The sequence below is a fragment of the Macrotis lagotis genome, chromosome 7, assembly GCF_037893015.1.
Source record: "Macrotis lagotis isolate mMagLag1 chromosome 7, bilby.v1.9.chrom.fasta, whole genome shotgun sequence".
NCBI classification, from domain to species: domain Eukaryota; kingdom Metazoa; phylum Chordata; class Mammalia; order Peramelemorphia; family Peramelidae; genus Macrotis; species Macrotis lagotis.
Window position 1 is genome coordinate 5,090,001 of NC_133664.1, and position 21,092 is coordinate 5,111,092.

A 21,092-nucleotide genomic window follows, 5' to 3' on the forward strand; every position below is an offset into this window, starting at 1 on the left:
ATTATTTAATCATTAATTTCTTCACTGATTGGGTGGGATTTGCTAAGCGAATTATAAAATTGTTTGCAAATAGGAAGAATTTGGTCTCCTGACTGCTTTAATTTCTATCCTTATTTTATTGCTATTACTAATAGAACTGTGAAATATATGAAATAATACTGAAGAGTGGGGCTGCCCTTGCTTTACTCCTGTACTGATTGAGAAATTTTCAAATACTTTTCTATTGCAAATAATTTTAATTTCTCATTGTTCATATCCCACCTTTGAGCTTATAAAGAAGGATGAAATTTTATTGGGGTTTTTAAGCAGAAACGAATATAGTATTTTGTGACTTCTGTTGATGGAATCAGGAGGTTGTTTTGTTGCGTTTATGACTGATTATGCTAAGTGTTTTCCTAGTATTGAACTCCTTCTATCCCCTTATAAATCCCACTTTGTCATGGTGCATTTTTGTAGATAGATGGCTATAATTCCTTGCCTAAGATTTTTTTAAATTGGTATTCATTAGTGAACTTGGTTTATGGTCCTCTCTCTTTGATTTGTCCTTTTCTGGGGTATTAGAGCAAAATTCGCATTATAGAAAGATGCTGGTAGTATGTTTTCTTTCTCAGTTTTTATTACTTGCTCTCTTCAAGTGCTTAATAGACTTCATTTATAAATAGCAACCTAATTCTTTTTTGCTGCCACAACCCTTTTTTGACCAAGCTGATCAGAGAGACCGGATCATTTACTGCTGCTGGGAGGTCAGGTGCAGAAGGAGGCATAAGCCAGCCTGCTGAACGTGTATTTGCCAGGAAGTGTTTACCCAAGATCATTTCCATTATCAATGAGACTGCAATGAAAGGCTATTCACTTAGCAAAAGACAAAACTGAAGATGTCAGTAAAGGATTCTTGACAAGGAAACACGATTCTTTTGGGGTTTTCTTGCTCTAAAACTTGATGGCCATCTTTAGCTTTGGTTTATATTATTTTTTTTAAAAAGATAAGCCTTTAACCTAGATGGAGGGAAAAACTCAAAAAAGAACAAAAATAGGATACAGGTTCTTCTCATTAGCTCCTGAAATTCTTTCTAATGCAAATTCAGGCTCGGCAGGATTTCTCGCCCCTAAACACGGGATTCTTTATGCACAATTAAACTAGTTGGCCATAAAAGTCAATCAGTAACCCGGGTTTCCTAGTCAACATGAAATACTTCTGTGACCTAAGGAAACTTTTCCTTTGCTCTATGGGAGCTGAAAACAGACAAAGGCGAGAGGATCACCATTGCTGTGAGTTGGCGCCAGCCAATGCTTCCAGAAGCATCGAACAAGACTCAGACCACCCTGCCTTCCAGTTCCTCACTGTCCTCCCATCCCTGGCTCTGCACCTCTGCAGAGGCTGCAGGGGAAGGGAGGGGGGTCAGAAGAGGGGCCGGGGGTCTTACTGTTATATATATACATCGAAGCGATGACCTTCAGAGAGCTGATAAAAGAATCCATGCGAGCTGATGGCTCACTATGAGAAAAGGCGGAGCGTGAGACACAGACAAAGAAAGATGATGTCCGTGCTCAGTGGTGGGGAGCAGGGGGATGACCAAGCACAGGAAACCGAGGAAGGATGGGCAGGTAGTAGCGGACCGAGAGGGCGGTGTCACAGAAGCCTGGGGAGGCTGGTATGGGGGGGGGGGGGGCTGCAGAGAGGGTCAAGGTCGGTGAGGACCACAAAAAACCAACAATCCCAGCAATTAAGAGAAGCTTCAGGGGAGTGATAAAGTCAGAGATTCATAGACAGATTACAAGAGGCTGAGAAAAGAGTGGGTGGTGAGCTGCGCAGTGAGCATAGCCGCCTCTTCCCTTCATGGGCCCCGCTTATCAGGATCACTATTAGGGCAGAAGCCACAGCACCCCCCAGCAGTCTCCTTTAGACTAAATAATGAAAGGGCCAGGCCCCCAGGGAGCTTAGGGAAATTGGTCACGGGAGAGAGTGGGTGCCAGAAGATGATGAGTCACCGAAACAGCGTTCACCTTGATAATGAACCCCAGGTCCCAGAGCAGGTAGAATCACTTCAAAGTTGCTTAAATGATAAATGCAGTGAAAAGGAAAGTCTTCACCCCAGAATGAGAAGCAGTTTAGAATAAAATGCAATTTGGAAAGTCTTTGGACTGGAAAAGCAAGTCGTGGTCCGGGCCGGGGCAAGAAGATGGGGCTAATACCAGCCCAGACTAGTCCGGAGCTGGTATCTGGGAGGCTTGTCTGAGCACAGCTCACCTGTGCTCTGCCACGGTGCCAAGGTGGGACAGCTTGCCAGTTCCTCCAACTAGAGGGAGACAAAGCTGTTCAGGATGGCATGTGTATTAGGACCCCCATCAGGAGCAAGTTGTTACGGAGCAGAGGGAAGGTCCCTTCTCCTCCATTTGGGCACAGGAGTAAGACACAGGATGTGAAGAATCAAAACGTCCTCCAGTCAAAGGTCCCCTCCTCCAGCTCTGGGAAAGCTCCGCCTGGGTCCTGCTGGAACGCCAGCCCCACCAGATAGTTATGCTGGCACTCTATATCCACTGGAGGCTCAGCAAAAGCCTCAGGGAGCCTGTGTTTGGAAGTTTGGAAGCTGGTGAGGATGGACCATGTGTGTGTGTGTGGGGGGGGGCTGCACAGGCTGGTGAGACTGCATCCTATTGGATGACTGTTTGGGGGAAGAAAAAAAGAAAAACCAACACTGCCTCTTATTTGGCTTCTGAGATGCCACTTGAATGAGTAGGCAAGTCACCTTTCCTTCTTCTGGTCAAAAGGTCTGAGTTTGACTGAGCAAAGGGGAGTGGAACAGCTACTGACCATGTGACTTCTGAGCAAGGTGGGGCCCAAGATGGTCCCATCTTCTGCCTGCCTCTTTTTTCCTTTGGCGCAGGGGTTTGTGAGATCTAATGACCAGAGGGACCCCAGGAATTCTCGAGGCCAAGGAGTCAACCCTGAGGAGGGACTTCTTTGACCCAAGGCAAGCAGTGGATCAAGTCCTGCAAGCCAACCGCTGGCCCATTGACCAGGCTGCCTCTGAAAGAGACCTGGCTCCAGGGCCTGAGGTGGAGAAGCAGCATGTGCCGGGCTTCAAGGGATCATACTTAAGTCTCACTCCAGTTTTTCAGGAATTACCTTCTTTGTAAAAGCAAAATAGATACCAATTTCCTGAGTTCTGGACCTGGAGTCAGGAAGGTCTGAGTTCAGATCTGGCCTCAGAAAGTTACTAGCTCTGTGATCTTGGGCAAGTCACTTCACTTCTGTTTGCCTCCGTTTTCTCATTGGTAAAATGAGTGCCATAATAACCCCTCTCTCTGAGGGTTGTTGTGAAGACCAAATGAGATCATAGCTGTAGGTAGTGGAGGATTTGACCCAGTAGGAGCTGTAGAAATGCTACCTGTTGTGAGGGCTATTTATTATTAGTGAAGGGGCGGCTAGGGGGAGTAGTGGATAAAGCACCGGCCCTGGAGTCAGGAGTACCTGGGTTCAAATCCGGTCTCAGACACTTAATAATTACCTAGCTGTGTGGCCTTGGGCAAGCCATTTAACCCCGTTTGCCTTGAAAAAACAATCTAAAAAAATCTATTATTAGTGAGAGCCCTCAGATAGCAACTGGTTTCATTCTGTGCTGTCATTTTGCAGTTGCATCCAACCTTCTGTGACCTTGGGGGGGTTTTCTAGGCAGAAAGGCCACTGGGGCAGTCCCCATCTCTTTCTTCCAGTTGTTTCGAGATGAGGAGTTGAGGCAACCTGACAGTGTCTGAGGCCAGACTTGAACTCAGGAAGTGGAACCTTCCTCTGTCCAGTGGTGCCATTTCTCTGCTGAGCCCAAGCTGCCCTGTCTTACCCTGTCTACATTTCTGTGTTATTCTGAGGAACCCCCATGTTCCATGGGAGGCAGCTCCTGCCTCCCTGAGGGGATCTTGGAAAAACCAGGGAGGTGAAAAGAATGGGGTTCTATTGGCTTGTCAGGTCATTTCCCCTGAGTCGGGGCTGGCGCGTGGCCTCACTGGCATCGGTGAAGCCCAAGAAAATCAGAAGACTCAAATCAGATCCTGGCCGCCCTGCCCGCCTCTGCCCTCTAGGCCAGGGCCTCTCGGGGCCCAGGACAGAGCCAACGGGAATCCTGGGGCCAGCTCGGCTATGGAGGCAGGAAGGCTCTGTACCCATGCCCAGGCTGACCGGCCATGAGCGAGGGGGCAACAAGGCGGGGGGGGGGGGGGTCAGACACATGAACAAGCCACCCTCCCGCCCTCCCCAGGAGGAAGCCTCCGCTGGGGCTCCCTGGACAAAGGAAGGGGGACTTCTGCTCTGCCTGCTCTGACACTGGGGATGCTTGAGCCACCTTGCCCCCAGAGAGGGCCTTCCAGGCTTGGGTCTCCTTCCAGGAAACTGACCCCCGGGGCCTGGGTGCGAGAGGTGCTTTCACTAATAATGCCAATGGCCACAGGCCCACTTTAGAGGTTCCCGACGCCGAGGAGGGGAGCCTGGCCGCCTTAGTATCCCCGTGGTGCCCAAGAGGAAGTTGAGGCCCAGAGAGGACTTCCTCAGGGTCCCCCAGCTAGAAAGAGCTGGATGGACCCCTGGCCTCCACCATCCTACCTTTCCAGTTAGGGCCCCGGCCAGAGGACACGGACTGCGGCAGAAAAGGGAAACTGGGGTGGGGGGCTCCTGCGGTGGGTCTGGGCGCACCTGAGCCTGGGCGGGACCTCCCGGGGGAGCAGGAGTGTCTGGAGGAGAGAGCGCGCGTGTGTTTGTGTGTGTGTGTCTGTGTGTGTCTGTGTGTGTCTGTGTGTCTGTGTGTGTCTCTGTGTGTGTGTGTGTCTGTGTGTGTGTCTGTGTGTGTGTCTGTGTGTGTGTCTGTGTGTCTGTGTGTCTGTGTGTGTGTCTGTGTGTGTCTGTGTCTGTGTCTGTGTGTGTGCCTCTGTGTGTGTGTGTGTCTGTGTGTGTGTCTGTGTGTGTCTGTGTCTGTGTGTGTGTGTCTGTGTGGGGGGCGCGTCCCCCGCGCCCCCCCCGGTACCCCCGTCGGCCCGTGGGAGCCACGGAAGAAGCGGGGAGCCCGGGCAACACCCGTTATTCACTTCTCAGATTCAGCCAGGCTCGGCCCCCGCCCCGCCCACTGCCACACCCGCGCGGGGCGGAGAGGAGGCTGCCCTTAGGGGAGGGGGCGGTGGCTTGGGTCCCACCCCTCCAGGGACCCCGCCCCCTCCGGGCCCCGCCCCCGGGCCCCGGGCCCCTCTAAAGGCGGCGGAGCAGTGGCGGGGCGGACGGGCGGCTCTGCGGGCTGATCTGGCCGGCGCGCGCTCTCCCACTCCGGCCCGGCGGCCCCCCACCCGCGCTCTCCCGCTGTCCCACTCTCCGCCCCCCGTCCGGCCATGGCCCCCTCCCCGCCGGCCCACCCCGAGTTCAAGGTGGCCGGGCTGCAGCCGGGCCTCCAGGTGTGGCGCGTGGAGCGGCTGGAGCTGGTGCCGGTGCCCCCCGAGCAGCATGGCGCCTTCTTCGTCGGGGACGCCTACCTGGTGCTGTCCACCCGGCCGGGCTCGGGCCGCGGCTTCTCCTACCGCCTGCACTACTGGCTCGGTACGGGGTGGGGGGTGTGGGGGGCAGCCACTGAGACCGGGCCATCGTCTCCCCGAAGCTCGCTCGGTCCTGGGGGGGGCAGCCACTGAGACCGGGGCATCGTCTCCCCGAAGCTCGCTCGGTAGGGGGGGGCAGCCACTGAGACCGGGCCATCGTCTCCCCGAAGCTCGCTCGGTGTGGGGGGCAGCCACTGAGACGGGGGCATCGTCTCCCCGAAGCTCGCTCGGTCCTGGGGGGGGGGTCGGAGCCCGTCCTCGGGAAGGGTAGGGCCTGGCCCGAGATCTGGGGGCGAATGGCCAGCCCCAGCCCTTGGAACTGGAGAGGAGCCCCGGGGGCCCCAGGCTGGGATGTCGGGGCTTGGCGCCCTTTCTCTGCCGCTGGGCTTGGGCGCCCCTCCTGCTGGAAACTTGCCCTGGGTCTCCTCGGGCCCCTTAGAGCCACCTGTTTAGCCCCCTTGGTCTGCCGTCCCCCCACCCCAGGCTGGCACCCGCAGGGATGGCAGCTTGGTAGCTGAGTGGCCGTGGGACAGTCCCTGCACCCTCTGATAAGGGGTGGGGGAGGGGGCTAAAGTATTTATCCGCTGCCTGCCAGGGCCGGGCACCACCGACCTGGAGGGTCCTGAAGTCCTCCCCGTCCTTCATCTTCCTCAACTTCCCTTCTTGGGGGGGGCAGAGTTTGCTGCCACCATCCAGCCCCTCCCCCTTTCCTCTGAGGACTTAGATGGGGGGCGCAAACTGGGGGAAAATTTGTCCCGGCTCCCCCGGGAGCTGAGGAACAGACCCTCAAGCAGCCCTTCCCCCGCTTCACTCCCGGCTCCCCTCCCCTTGAACCCCGGGCCTGCTGGGAGCTGAGGCTCCTGCTGAGGGGCCCCCCAGACGTGTCCCTGTGCAAGGGAGCCTCAGGTAGGAAAGTGAGGGACTTGGCAGGAAACAAGCCCTTAATTGGACCTGGTACTCTCGCCACCTCTGTTTTGCAGTTGGGGAAATTGAGGCAGATCGCTGTTAAATGACTTGGATCGAGGTTAGTAAGGGTCTGAAGTCGCAGCTTCTGGGCCGGTTTCCAGGTTTCCAGGGGATTAGAGCAGAGGGGGCAGCGAGCCTCCCAAGAGCTAAGGAAGCAGATGAAAAGGGAATCGGGAACGTCGGGCAAAAGAACTCAGAAGAGCCTAGAACACCGATGATGACTGACTGGCTAAGCCGCCGCCTCCTAGAGGCAGCCTTCTCTAGGCTTTGGGGGCCCCATTTCTACCCGACTTGGCTACCCCGGGGCTAGATGATCCCTAGCCCCTATGATCAGACATAATTTCAATTTCTGGTGTCCTAAAAAACCCCTTCCATCTGGAGCCCCTGGCAATGATCTCAGGCCTGCCTTCAGCTGACTTTTAGAAGCAGCTGTTCTGTGGGGATCTCTGGAGTGGGGATGCACCCCAAAGCATTTCTGGGTCCCAAAGAGCCAAGTCTTTTCTTTCTAACTGAGCAGGAAGTGAACCAACAGGTTAGAGGAGGAGAGTAAGTGGGGCAAGAAGGAGGGAGTTGGCCTCCAAAGAGCCGGGCTCCCGAGCTGGCCCAGGCTCCCGAGCTGGCCCCAGCCCTCCTGGCCAGATCCACCCTAGAGAGGAGGGCTGTTTTGACAGGCCTGTTCATTGTGACAGGTGGCCTTCCTTGGGTCATTGGGTCTGGCCTCTAGGAGCTGGCCAGCCAAGGCCCGGCTCCATTTCTTCAGAAGGTGGGGTTGTTTATCTTCCAACTGAGAAAACTGAGGGCTCTCAAAGCCACCTGAGCTCACCCATGGGGGCTGCCAGGAGCCAACGGCAGCAGCTTTGGCCTCCTGGTTCCATAGTAGGGCTCGGAACTGGCACGAACCCATTCTGAGTTGGTGCACCAAAGGCAAAACCTCCTCAGTCTGGCCACTGTGCTGAGGGGGGAGGAGGCGCCGAGTCTTTCTTCTGAGGAGTTCCATGGCAAGCCACATCCTTAGAGCTTGGTTTCCACTTTACTTACACAAATGAGGCTCTGAGAGGTGCTAGGTGGCGTGTGGAGGTCTGCCCTAGTGCTGGAGCCCTGAAGAGACCTGGGTCGGGATTCCACCTCTCCCCCCTGCAGCACGACTGGACAAATCCCTTAGCCTTCCCGGGCTAGCTTCCTCATCTGGGAAGCAGGAATAATATTCGGGAAGTGCAGAGTTCTCCGCCAGGCTTAACTCATCAAGGGGCTTTGCGCAGTGTGGGGCCTAGGGACAAGTCTGATCTGGGTATATTCTATGATGAGCTTTGGAGTGTCAACCTTGAATAATGGGCTTCCAGAATATAATAGAAAACAGCTTAAAACGTGAAAATCATTCTCTAAGATCTCCATGAAACCTCTGGGGAGGGGGGGCATTACCATCATGACCGCCACGAGCACAGGGAGAGCAGGGTATTTATTGAACAGCAAAGGAGGGGGGTGGTGGAGTGGGTGGAACTAGGATATACATGAACAAGAATAGACAAAACCTTAAACTTCCCCGGAGACCGGATTGGAACCCAGGTCCCCCTGAATGCACTGCGCCACCTCGCCGCCCCCCTGGAGACCATTCTTTTAGGTTGTCTGGTCAAAGAGAAATGAGGGTGATCTTGGGGAAAATAGCACATTCTGGAAACCTGGGGCTGCCAGAACCTGGGCAGGGATAGGAAGTCCACAAGGGGCACAAGGATGGCCAGTGCATTTGCAGAGTCAAAGGGGCAAGTTACAGAGACCCAAAGGAGGAAGTCACCTTGGATTAAACAACCTATGCAAAAGGGAGAAAGGAAATATACAATTCTAGTCCAGATTCTAGATTCTTCCACACAATTCAGTAGATATCTTTCCTTTTCTTTTCTTTTTTGCAAGGTGGTAAGGTTAAGTGACTTGCCTAAGGTCACACAGCTAGGGAATATTTTTTTTAAGCGGCTGAGATCATATTTGATCTCAGGTCCTCCTGACTCCAGGGCTGGTACTTTATCCACTGTGCCACTGCTAATAGCTGCTCCTATCTTTTCTTCCAATAAAGAAAAGAAATAAGAAATATCTCAACACAACTTTTATCAGGTCAAAATCATGTCCAAATTTATAATTTTTGAACTTTTTAGATAGTGGAATTTAGAATTTGATTTGTCAATTGTATTTGGCATTATCCTCGCCCCCCATTTGGATGATATGGTTCCACTGACAAAAATAACTTCAAAATAATAAGGCTTCTACTACAAAAATTGAATTTATTAACATTTTCCAAATCAATTTGCTACACATTTGTTAAACAGTTTAGAATAGGATGTATCTAGTTGGTGAATTAGAAATCAAATAGTTTTAAGCTTTTTGCCCATATTTAAAAGGAATCAAAAAGAGGGAAAAAAATTAGTTGAAAATGAATTCCTTGTAAAAAATTAATAAAAATTGGAGGAAGACAAAATGGTGAAAAATTAAGAAGCCTGAGAGAAGGGAGACATTATTAGCAAAAGCAAAATAACTATCTGAGCCATCCACATTCCTGTTTACTTGAAAAGAAAACAAAAACAAACCCCTCGAGTTAAGAGAGGGATCTGTTCCTCCAGAGCTCAGGGCAGGGGGGTTGACTTTCTTCTTCTCCAACCCAATCTAAGGTAGAGATCATTTCCTCTAATTCTCAGGAGAGATTTCCCTGGACCCAAATTCAAAGGCAGCTTCACTGGATCCCTGGGTTACTCTGGGGAAGTCCCTGAGTTTCAGTTCCTTCCTCTGTAAAGTGAGGATAACCACAGTAGTGACTTCCTCGAATTCTGAGGGGCAAATGGGCTCAAGTTTGTAAAACCTTTTGCAAACTTTAAAATTCAGTATAAATTCTTGCTGTTATAAGAGGAGCTAAGACCCATTCATCCATCTGCAGAACCCTTAATAGAGTTTGATAGATAGATGGTGTAGTGGTTGGAGCTCTGGAATCAGGAAGACCTGAGTTCAAATCCAGTCTTCAGACACTTGCTAGCTGTCTATCACCTTGGGCAAGTCACTTAGCCCAATTTGCCTCCATTTCTTCATCTATAAAATGAATCAGAGAAGGAAATGGCAGCATCTTTGCCAAGAAAACTCCAAATTGAAGAGTCATACTTGACTGAACCTCACCAATAGATATTGACTGATTGATATAGGAAACTGGGGAGAGTGGGGAATTGTGGGGAGGGAGACCCAAAGAGCTAAGATGAGCTTAGAGAATCCATTGCTTCAGACTGAAGCCAAGACTTGGTGTTCTTGGACATGACTTGTACTTCCTCACCTGGAAGGGTGCCAGGTATTCCCAGGAGAGAAGCTAAGCTCTGGGAGAAGTCATGGTTTCCATTATTATCTCTATATCCCTCATCTGGTAAAATGCTAAAATGAGTCTTAAGATTGGGAGAGAGCCATGGCTCATTGATCTGGGAACTCATCTGTCTAGATCTCAGCCCAGGAAACTTTTCTGGATTAATATTCCCCATTCCTGGAGGCCTCCTTTTGGGATTCCCTTGCTCCATGAAGGGTGAAGGGTTAAGTTGAGATCTCTATCAGCCATTAATAGTACAAGGAGAAGGAAATTCCCTAGCACACTGCACCAAGGCATGATTGATCAAGGCATGTTCCAGGGTAGGGAGTGCTGGGGAACATTCCCAGGGAACCTGTTTTGGGGTCCATACCTGGGTGTTTGCCACAAGTCACTTGGAGAACATGGTTGTACTCAAGATCAGAGGGTGTTTTGGCTGAAACTCGCAGATCATTGAGTTTGAGGTGAGAGTCCATTGATCACTGAGTTCAGGCTTGTAAATCCTTGGACCTGGGCCACTTTTGGGTGAGCCCTCGAAAGGTCTTCCTTGGGAAAGTGGACCTTGGAAGTCCATCCCTTCGGAGAGGACGCTCTGCCAAAGGGACTTTCCCAATTGAGACCCTGGAGGATGTGTTGTATCTAGAGACTTCCAGTCAGCCAGATTTCCAGGAGTTAGAGCCTCTTATTCTCTTCTTTATCTCTTATCTTTCCTTTCCTTTATCTGTGCTGATATTTTTCTTTCATATGCACAATTTTGTAATTGTTTATCTTTTGGATTCTAAATATATTAATCTTGGTTATAAGGATATTTATTTATCATTCAATGTTCATTTAAAGACTAAAGACAGGGGTGGCTAGGTGGCGCAGTGGATAAAGCACCAGCCCTGGAGTCAGGAGTACCTGGGTTCAAATCTGATCTCAGACACTTAATAATGACCTAGCTGTGTGGCCTTGGGCAAGCCACTTAACCTCGTTTGCCTTGCAAAAACCTAAAAAACAAAACAAAACAAGACGAAAGACAGAGTGAGCTATATTGTGGGACAGATCTAAGGTGATCAAATTCAAAATCTGCACTGTCCATAACCCTTTCTGTTCCACCCCATTTTTGTTAATAATTCTGGCTGGCCTAAATGATCTTGACTTCAGGAAGCTGACAGATCTCCATGTACTGCTGTCCTGTCTCCATGTTTTCCCACTGCCTGGCCCAGGTCCGGAATGTCCTCCCTCCTGCGCCCCGCTTCTCTGGCTTCCTTTGAGTCAAAGCTGGAAGCCCACCTTCTGCCAGACAGTTCCTTTCAGGTCTTCTCCCCCTTTGACTGGGGACCCAGCCCCTCTGGGTCCAGTTTCCATTTCCATGGTGCTTTGCCCCTGGGCAGGCTTCATCTCCGTCTCCCTGCCCAGTATTAGCAGTATATTATTAGTAAGTGCTGGTGGATTGATCAGTTTTCTCTTTTGAGTCTTGCAATAATCCTGAAGAAAAGGTGGAGAAATAGGCTCATTTTACATTGACATTGACATTGACATTGACATCATTCCCCTTTCTGGGGAAGTGGCCCAAAGATTACCCACTGAAGCCTTGGATGGATTACTCACTATCATTCAAGAACCATTGTTTGACCTGTCTGTCCATTATGAACTGGTAGGGGAGGGGGCAGGATTCTGTATGGGCTCCACCGTGGTGGTGGTGGGGACTGGGAGGGGGAAGAGTTAGTTTGTGGCTTCTTAGCCACAAAGTCTAGAAATAGAAACTTTGGGAGGGTCAGGACTCAATAGGGATGATGATGGCCTGTCCAGCAGCAGGATTCCAGACTCTCGGGCCTGGCAGACTGGGGGGGCTTTGACTCCCCTCAGAGACTCTTGACTGGAATTCTGGGCTCTAGAGTTAGCCTCACTTGTTAAGTGATGAAAGGATGTGCCCCCAGATTGGGAGACCAGGATGATCAGACCCAGAACAGTCTGGATCTTCCTCTATCTGTTTGTTCACTTTGGATTTTTATTTTATGTTTGGGAATAAACAGGTTTGGATTTCTTTTTTTTTTAAGAAAAGAGGTAGAATAATAGATTTGATGTGGGGAGGGATGAGAGGAGTTGAAAGGTCATGGTGATTGGATGCCAAAACAGCACATTGGTGAAAGGGGATCGGGGTTCAGATTCAGGCTCCAATCGTAGGCAACTCACTCAAACTCTGGGTCTCAATTTTCTCATCTGTACAATGGTGATGGGTAAGGGACAGGGTGCTGGATTGAATCATGGTAGGAACATCTCCTTCCATAGATGAACCCAGAATCCTAACTCACGCTAAATGAGATAAAAAAACTCAACAAGTTTTAAAGAAATGGGGCCTGGTTTGTCTTTTGCTTTCATGTACACACAGAAATAAGGTTGCCTGGGAACAGAGGCTCATGTGCTTCAGAAATTTTAGCTGTGTATTGGCATTTAATAACTGCATAGGATATTAAATAAATAGTTCCATCCCTGGTTCTCAGTTTCTTCATCTGTAAAATGGGAGGGTGGGAGGGTAGACATGGTAGCCTCTGCGAACTCTTCCAGTTCCATCCCAGAACCACTAAGTATGATTGATTTTCTTTGGGTTTTGTGTTTGTTTTTTGTGAGATAATAGGGCCAAGTGACTTGCCCAAGGTCACACAGTTAGGCAATTAAGTATGTGAGATCACATTTGAATTAAGTATGTGAGATCACATTTGAACTCAGGTCCTCCTGTACCACCTAGCTGCCCCATACAATTGATTTTCCAATGCTCCAAGTTTCTTGGCCACAAGGACCTGAGGAAGGCCTAGATGTTAATGGTCAAAGAGACCATTGGACCATATTTCTGCAGTTGAAAATGGCCCTCAGAGGTCATCTGCACAGACTTCTATGTGGAGAAGGCCTCAGGAAGATAAGATTCTAGAGTTAATGACCAGAAGGGCCCCAGAGGCCATCTCATATAGCCATCTCTTTTTGGAGGCCTGAGACACCTGGGGGCTGGGACTGGGGCTGGGGGATGAAGCCCTTAGTGACCTTCTCAGGATCACACTATTTCCTCCCTGGGATTTGAACCAGGGCTTGTCTTTTCAAACACTCACCCAACATGTAGAATGACAATAATTTCAACATTTTGGGGGAAAAACGTAACTCTGGTCCCTGTCCTCTCATCTTAAAACAAAGCGAAACAAAACAAACCCATTAAGCACCAGCCTTGCTGGGGCAGACTATGATATTCTCCTGTCTCTCATACTGTCCAAAGGATCTCAAAGCTTTCCCTCAGTCTTACCACGCTCTTCCTGAGTCTGATTCAAAGCCCTCTGTACGAGAATCCAAGCCTGGCTGTTAGGGGTATTTCACTAAATAGACTTCATTGGACAGCAGAAATCCTGACTGCATGCATTGGTGGCCTCTAATCCGGATCTCCTTGAATTAATGCCATGCTGTCGCCTCTTCTTACAGGGAAAGATTGCACTCAAGATGAGAGTGGAGCGGCTGCCATCTTTACCACACAGATGGATGACTACCTTGGCGGGAAGCCTGTTCAGAGCCGAGAGCTGCAAGGCTATGAGACAACTGAATTTGTTGGCTATTTCAAAGGAAAGATGCAGTACAAGGTGAGCCATTTCTTCTCTTAACTTTCTCCAATCACAAATATGATTCTCAGTCTGACCTTGGAAGAGAGGTTTGAGTCCAGGATGGAGGTTTGTGCTCGGCAGTTGACAATCAGGTACTTGCAAGGGTCTTTTAAAAAGAGTAGTAGACCTTTTGGCTTTGCCCTGGTGAGGAGGAGGCAGTGGCTCCTCAGTGAGAGAAGAAATGTGTAACACTCCAAGTTATTGTGACCTAGGAAAGGCTGCCAAAGATGTCTTCAACAAAGGATATGGGTTTGGTTTGGTTTGGTTAAAATAGATCTTAAAACCAAGTCTTGCAGTGGGATGGAATTTTCCACATTTGGTCATTCATACACTGACACAGGAAAAGCTTCGGGTAATTTGGAAATGAAATACAAGATTTGTGACTATGGGCTTACCTTCGTTCAAAAATGGAACACAGACAATACTCTGGGTACAGAAATCAGCATGGAGGATAAATTGGCTGAAGGTTTGAAGGTGACTCTTGACAGCATATTTGTCCCAAACACAGGAAAGAAGAATGGAAAATTAAAGGCCTCCTCTAAGCGGGACTGTTTCAGTCTTGGTGGAAATGTTGACATTGATTTTTCTGGACCAACCCTCTATGGCTGGGCTGTATTAGCTTATGAAGGATGGCTTGCTGGCTATCAGATGAGTTTTGACACAGCCAAATCTAAACTGTCTCAGAATAATTTTGCCTTGGGTTATAGGGCTGTTGACCTCCAGCTACACACACATGTGAATGATGGCACTGAATTTGGAGGGTCAATCTACCAAAAGTTAACGACAACATTGAAACATCAATAAATCTTGCTTGGACTGCTGGCAATAACAACACTCGTTTTGGCATTGCTGCTAAATACAATCTGGATCACAGAACTTCTCTATCTGGTAAAGTGAATAATGCCAGCTTTATTGGACTTGGTTATACTCAGACGCTCTGAGAAGGTGTAAAATTGACGCTTTCAGCTTTAATTGATGGAAAAAACTTCAATGCAGGAGGTCATAACGTTGGGTTGGGATTTGAATTGGAAACTTAATATAGTTTTTAAGTAAAGTATCAGCTATCTGCCCCTTGAAATGAAGAGAAATGAACCCACTCTGTTTTGGCCTTAATATTCTTCTGTGAAATTTCAACAACGTGAACTTTTTATTCTTCCAAAGAATTGTTGTAGTACCACCACGCCGATGTCTAGAGGTTTTTGAGTCTATTATAAGAAAGAAATACTGGAAGGCATGCATGGAAGTTGTAATGTTTGTGCCACATTACAGTTCAGTTTCTCAATGTTATTTTAAATTTGTTCTCCAATGACAGTGTAGTGTCATGTTACAAAGGAAATGACCTGATCCTCCAGTTTATACATCACATCCTGCATGTCCTACACCACTTTTTCATGACCTTTTATCAACTTGGTCTCTGTGCTATAGTGAAAGTTTGGTTTTGCATCAGAGTTAAATAAATTCGTCACATTTGGAACATAAAAAGAGTAGAAGGAACCCTTTACATTCCATGGGGCTGTTGCTACCCTAAAACCCCAAGGAAATCTAGGTGACACTGAGAGGTTGTCTCTGCTCTTCCGAGGTGTCTCATTTTAGTCTCTGAAGATGAGAAGAGATTGAAAACCTGATTAAGACTCTCAGTCTCTGCATAGAAGGCTCCTTTTTTCACTCTTAAGCAACCATGGCATGTGCCCATTCTCAACAAATACCTTCTGATCCCCCAGTACCCAGATCTCATGCCATCCATTTGTAGAGTCTTTTGGGATACTATCCATGGGGCAGCTGTCAAAGGCATCATCTCCTGGCTCATTTGACACCATAAAGCATCAGTGGCCTTATAGTCTTCCTTCCTATCATCCCTAAACAAAGAAGGGCTTGGCTAGTGTGTCAGGGTCTTGGCTTCTTGATGCAGAGATGGACAGAACCTCAGAAGATCAGAATCTTCCTTTTATATCTTACTGTGACATTGTGAAATCATGCTTCCCTCATTTGGACCAAATGTACCACAAACGTTCGACTCATGGGAGCCTGGTAAGAGCAGATTGCCCTACCTATCCTGCTGAACACCTGCCTCAAAGGCAGGCAGGACAACAGTCCAGCTTTACTCCATTTTGAGCTCTGTGCGTGAAACTCCCCAGGAAGAGGAAACTTCATAGACAGAAGCTTCTGACAGGAGTTCAAATCATACCATTAATGAATCAGGAGCTATCAGACATTGAGCATGCAGTAGCTCAGAAACCACAACTCAACTCGATAGGAAATATGTATGGAGAGATAAGGGAATGCGGAAAATATTTAAGAACAGAACACCATTTGCTCTGTCTCTTTCTGCCTACCCCACTAAGTGAGTTTTAATTTTAAACACAAACAATTAACACAGAGGGGCCCAGAAGTGATAAACTGATACTGAATACTTGGCAGAGTCTCTTAAGTGTCTGAGCAGAATTTCTTTTTGTGATTGAGAATGAATCTAGGCTGAACAGCCTAGCTGGTTGATGTGGGGAGAGGTTAGCCAGGGTAGTGAGCTATGAGAAACTAAAAGCTGTTCTAATGGAGCCAAATCAGCTGGGGAATGTTGTGCCACCAAATGTGAGGATTTAAACTTATAGGCAGCATGAAGCCTTCCACTAGGACACCCTTGATGGGATAAAGCAATAAATAAAATGCCTTATTTTGTTTTCCTCATGAGAGAAAAGCTGGGAAGAAGAATGGAAAAACTGGAGGATAGTATGGCAGAAATGAGGCATAAACCCACATCTCATTCCCTATATCAAGATAATGTCAAAATGGGTACAGGATTTAGACAGAAAAGGTAATACTATAAGCCAATCAAGAAAACAAGGAATAGTTTATGTCAGATCTATGGAGAGGGGAAGAATATATGACAAAACAAGTGATAAAGAACATTATAAAATGCAAAATGAATAATTTTGATTACACTAAATTAAAAAGGTCTTGTCAAGCAAAACCAATGCAGCCAAAATTAGGAGAAAAGCAGAGATGGGAAACAATTTTTACCGTCAGTGTCTCAGCGTACTAAAGTATATAGAGAACTGAGATAAATTTATAAGAATACAAGTCATTCCTCAATTGATAAATGGTCAAAAGATATAAATAGGCAATCTTCAGAAATAAAATCTAGCTATAGTTATGTAAAATGCTCTAAATCACTATTGTTCAGTGATTATTATTATGGTTTGTTCTGCAAATCAGAACAACTCTGAAATACTATCTCATAGCTTTCAGATTGGCTAATAGGTTAGAAAAGGAAAATGATTAATGTTGGAAGGAATGTAGGAAACCTGGGACACTGATATTCTATAGGTGGAGCTGTAAATTGATTCTATCATTCCGTAGAGCAATTTGGAAGTATGCCTAAAAGGCAATAAAACTGTATATACCCTTTTATCTTACAATACCACTATTAGGTCTGTAGTCCAAAGAGATCATAAAAAAGGGTATGTACAAAAATATTTATAGTAGTTCTTTTTTATAATGTCAAAGAATTGGAAATTGAGGGAGTACCCGACTACTGGGGAAATGGCAGAACAAGTTGTGGGACGTGAATGTGATGGAGTATTATTGTTCTGCAAGAAAAAAATGAGAAGGCAGATTTCAGAAAAACCTGGAAGGGTTTACATAAACTGATACTGGGTGAAGTGAGCAAAACCAGGAGAACATTATACACATCAACAGCAACATTGCGTGATGATCAGCAATGACTCTTCTCAAACATAGAATGATCAATGATAATTCTAAAAGACTTGCAATAGAAACTGCCATCCACATCCAAAGAAGGAGTGTGCTAAGGAATTCAAAGCAACACAATTTTCATTTTTTAATTTTTTTGTCCTTTTTTCATGTAGTTTTCCCCGTTTGTTCCAGATATGTTTGGCATGATTTTACAAGTACAATAAATCAGATTGATAGGGAGGGAAGAGAAGGGAGGAAAAATTTGGAACTTAGAATCTTACAGAAAATGAGTGAATGTTTTCTGATGCAATTGGAAAAATAAACAAAAAAATACTAATTTAATTAAAAATAAAAAAGAAGGCTGGGAGAGAAAGCATTTCTCTGCTGCCCTTTCATTGCTGGTACATGCTTCACCATCTTGCCTTCAGGGTTACATATGTGCATTTGCTCCCTGCCTGGGCCCTTGGGACTCACCTGGTAGATTACTGAAATTCAAAATAACCCCCAGATTTTCTTGCTCATGATCTGCCTCAGGTTACCTTTCTCTTTATGGTCTTTTTGTAGACATGGAACCCTTTTAAGGAGGAGAAATGAGAAAGGATTCCAAACTCAGAGCTAAGCAAAGCATTGATTTACAAAGGAGTTTCATCACTATCAGAATTGGATTTTTCATACTCCCTAACGTTGCAGTTCTTTCATTGGTGTTCTGAGACCTCTTCATTTTATCCAGTTGGGTGTTGAATCTTTTCAATAATCTTTAACTTTTGTTTTTATACTTGAGATAACATTTAGAGGGTTTGCCAAACTGAGAGGAATGCAGAAATCCTGATTATTATTGTTTATTATTTTATAGCAATCATTTCCCAGTGTCCTAGTGTTCTACCCCCTGGACCTTGCCATGTAATGCAGAAAAACACTTGATCACTCTCCAAAGCAATGAAAATAGCTTTAGAAGGAGCAGTCAGATAAGAGAAGAACCATGAAGGAGTGGGAAGGAAGGGAGGGAGGGAGGAAGAAAGTAAAGAAGAAAGGAAGAAGGGAGGAAGGATGTAAGGAAGAAAGGTGAGAAGGAAGAATGGATTCATTAAGCATGTTCTGTGTGCCAGTCACCACTGAGTGCTTTACAACTATTGTATCATTTGATCCTCACAGTAATCTGGGGAAATTCTGTTTTTTTATCTCCATTTTACAGATGAGAAAACTGAGGTTCACATGAGAGACTAGTTACCTACCTGTGAGATAGATGCTATGGTTATCTCCATTTTTGTAGGTGAGAAAACTGAGACTAAATGAGCTTTAGTGACTTGCTTAAGGTCATACAGTCAGTAAGTTTCTGAGACAGGAATTGAATTCAGGACTTCCGGTTCTTAGACATCTTATCCACTGTGCCCCCTAATTGCTTTATGGTATCAAATGTGGTAGAGAGTTGAATGAGGATTGAGAAATGGTGTTCAGATTTGACAATGAAGAGATCATTTGTATTCAGGACACAGAATGCAAAGGGTTGAGGAGTGAAAGGAGAAACTATGAATATAGGCATGCCCTGTCCATGACCTTTGAGTTCTCTGTCAAAATAATGAAGGTGTGGATCATCAGCTGTTCTCTGAGGTCAGTTTTGGTCATTATCAGTAATGGATGTTCAGTAGCCTTTCTGGGTTTTTTTTTTTAATTTACACTCTTAAAATCATTCTATATATATCATCCTCCTGGTTCTTTACTAGGGAGGCTTCAAGACATGCAAGTCTTCCCAGGATTCTTTAGAATTTCTCATTGTTGTCACTACAGTGCAAGAATGTGTTATTTATATTCATGTACCCTAATTTTTCAATGATTTCTCATTTGTTGGAGGATACTCCCTACTTTGTTTGCAGTTCTTTGCTGCCATACTGGAGATTTCAAAACATGGTTTGTCATCTTGTGGACTTCTTTTTCTATTTTCGTCTTCTTTGTGCTATATACTTAGCAATGAGATCTTTGGTCAAAGATATAAATGTTGTAGTGTTTTTTTTTCTCACAGATTGTCTTAATGACATTTGTTTCTTCCGCGAACTTCTTAGTGCCACCAAGTTGGTAGAGAAAAGTCTGATTTCACCAGTTTTATGACCCCCTCTCTTTTCTGGGTAGGCTGGAGGTGTGGCATCTGGATTCAATCACATCATCACAAATGATCTGACTGCTGAGAGACTGTTGCATATTAAGGGCCGCAGGGTGGTCCGGGCTACAGAGGTCCCCTTCAGCTGGGACAGCTTCAACAAGGGAGACTGCTTCATCATTGATCTTGGACTGGTAAGTTTGGCATTATGAGGGACTAGAAGAAATTACTGTCCATCTGCTACCTGGGACTCAGCTTTGTTGAGTCTGGAGGATCATCATTGGTTGGATTTTTCAACTCAGTAACAAAGAAAGCTTCCTAATTGCTAATGAAATTGTGTGATCTTCATGGGGATGTAGGGGACCTCCCACCCACAAAATCATGGATCCTGAAAGAGAAAAGGCAAAAATCAGCTCAAGGAATTAATCCATTAAGGTGGTGGCATTGATCAAATCCCCTTAAACCTAACTGACATTATGCCAAGTTCTCTGTGAGGGGATATAAATATATCTTGGGTGAAGGAGAATGGGAGCATTAGCAAAAAATGCCAATTGTCACCTCAGAGGTTCTCATTGAATGATTAAAAATGTATTTGGTTGCTCCTGCCAGACAATCATAATTGAATAACATTCCCAAATAATTTCTTTATTGAAATGTCTTCCTCTACTTTATTCATTGAAGTCATGAAAGCCAGCACTAGTGGTTTCCACATTTTTGTCTTTTCTTTTCCTGAATTTAGATGAAAATAGACATTGAGCAAAGGTAGTTCCTTAAAGCTCTGAAGGCTCCCTCTTTGCCGGGATATGGAGCACCAGAGTCAGTGATTTCTTCATATCCCAGAAAGCTAGATTTGGAATCTGAGCCTCTCTGTGGAATCCCTAGATATGTTTTGCTTATGCTCTATCACCATGGGCAAATCTCATTCCTCATGTGTAGAACTAGAGGGTTGTTGAGGCAGATAACCTCTGAGGTCTCTTCTATCCTCTACACCTGTCTCTGCAAATGAAGTCTGGCTGCCTTGGGGAATGCATTGGCTGTTGACAGGATTGCTAAGGTTCCTGGAATGATTAGTGATGTCGATAAAAAGTGTTGAGACAAATCATCCAACCATAATGATTGGCTGTAAAAAAAGTATTGAACAAATTACCTTGTTAATACAGAAGCCAAAATATTATACTTGGAGTTGAGGAGATATGGGTTTGAATATGGACAATGACAAATAGTTGGAGTGATGTTCAAGAAGTCCTTCCCTCTGTTTAAGTTCAGGTTTTCATCTATAAAATGGAAGGTGATCATCTTGGCATTGCACCGATGAAGGATAAGTAATCAGAAAGTTCTTAGAAAGTCTTATACGTATTTTTGTACATTTGAGTATCAAGGATTTCTCTGTTCTTTTTAGTATCTCATCCCCTTAGATTATACCTCTTGTGTCAAAGATCTGAAACAAGCTGCTTTATGGGACTGGAAGGTGGTGTTATTTTTGCATCTCATTGAAATGCAATGTTGTCTTGCAATCTCTTGTCATCAGTTTTCCTAGACAGGGTAAAAGGATCTCACTGCTACCAGGTCAGCCATTTAGAAGACAAGGGATAGCACCCAATTATTCATTGACCTGGACTAGAAGGTCACTATTCCCTTTCCCCCACCTCAAATGGTTGGGAGCCAACATTCCTTTTTTTGGTTTGGTCTTGAAATCAATATTTGATCAAAATGATTTATTTACTTTCCAATTAATATTATTTATTCATTCACTCACTCACTCAATAAATATTCACTGGGTAAACACTGTGACTTTGTGTGGGAGAAGATGGGATATCCTTAGCAGCAGCTG

The 21,092-nt window shown here is 46.2% G+C and overlaps 1 protein-coding gene and 1 pseudogene across 1 annotated transcript in view; both read left to right on the top strand.

Moving 5' to 3' along the window:
* Positions 1-5,367: 5,367 nt before the first annotated feature.
* The window catches only part of SCIN (scinderin), a 51,758-nt gene continuing 36,033 nt past the window's right edge, over positions 5,368-21,092 (top strand). The window contains exons 1-3 of the mRNA XM_074195396.1: positions 5,368-5,572; positions 13,304-13,458; positions 19,294-19,455. Of these exons, the coding sequence (XP_074051497.1) occupies positions 5,368-5,572; positions 13,304-13,458; positions 19,294-19,455 (522 nt within the window). The remainder of the gene's footprint in view (positions 5,573-13,303; positions 13,459-19,293; positions 19,456-21,092) is intronic.
* Positions 13,704-19,286, top strand: LOC141494323 (non-selective voltage-gated ion channel VDAC3 pseudogene; annotated as a pseudogene).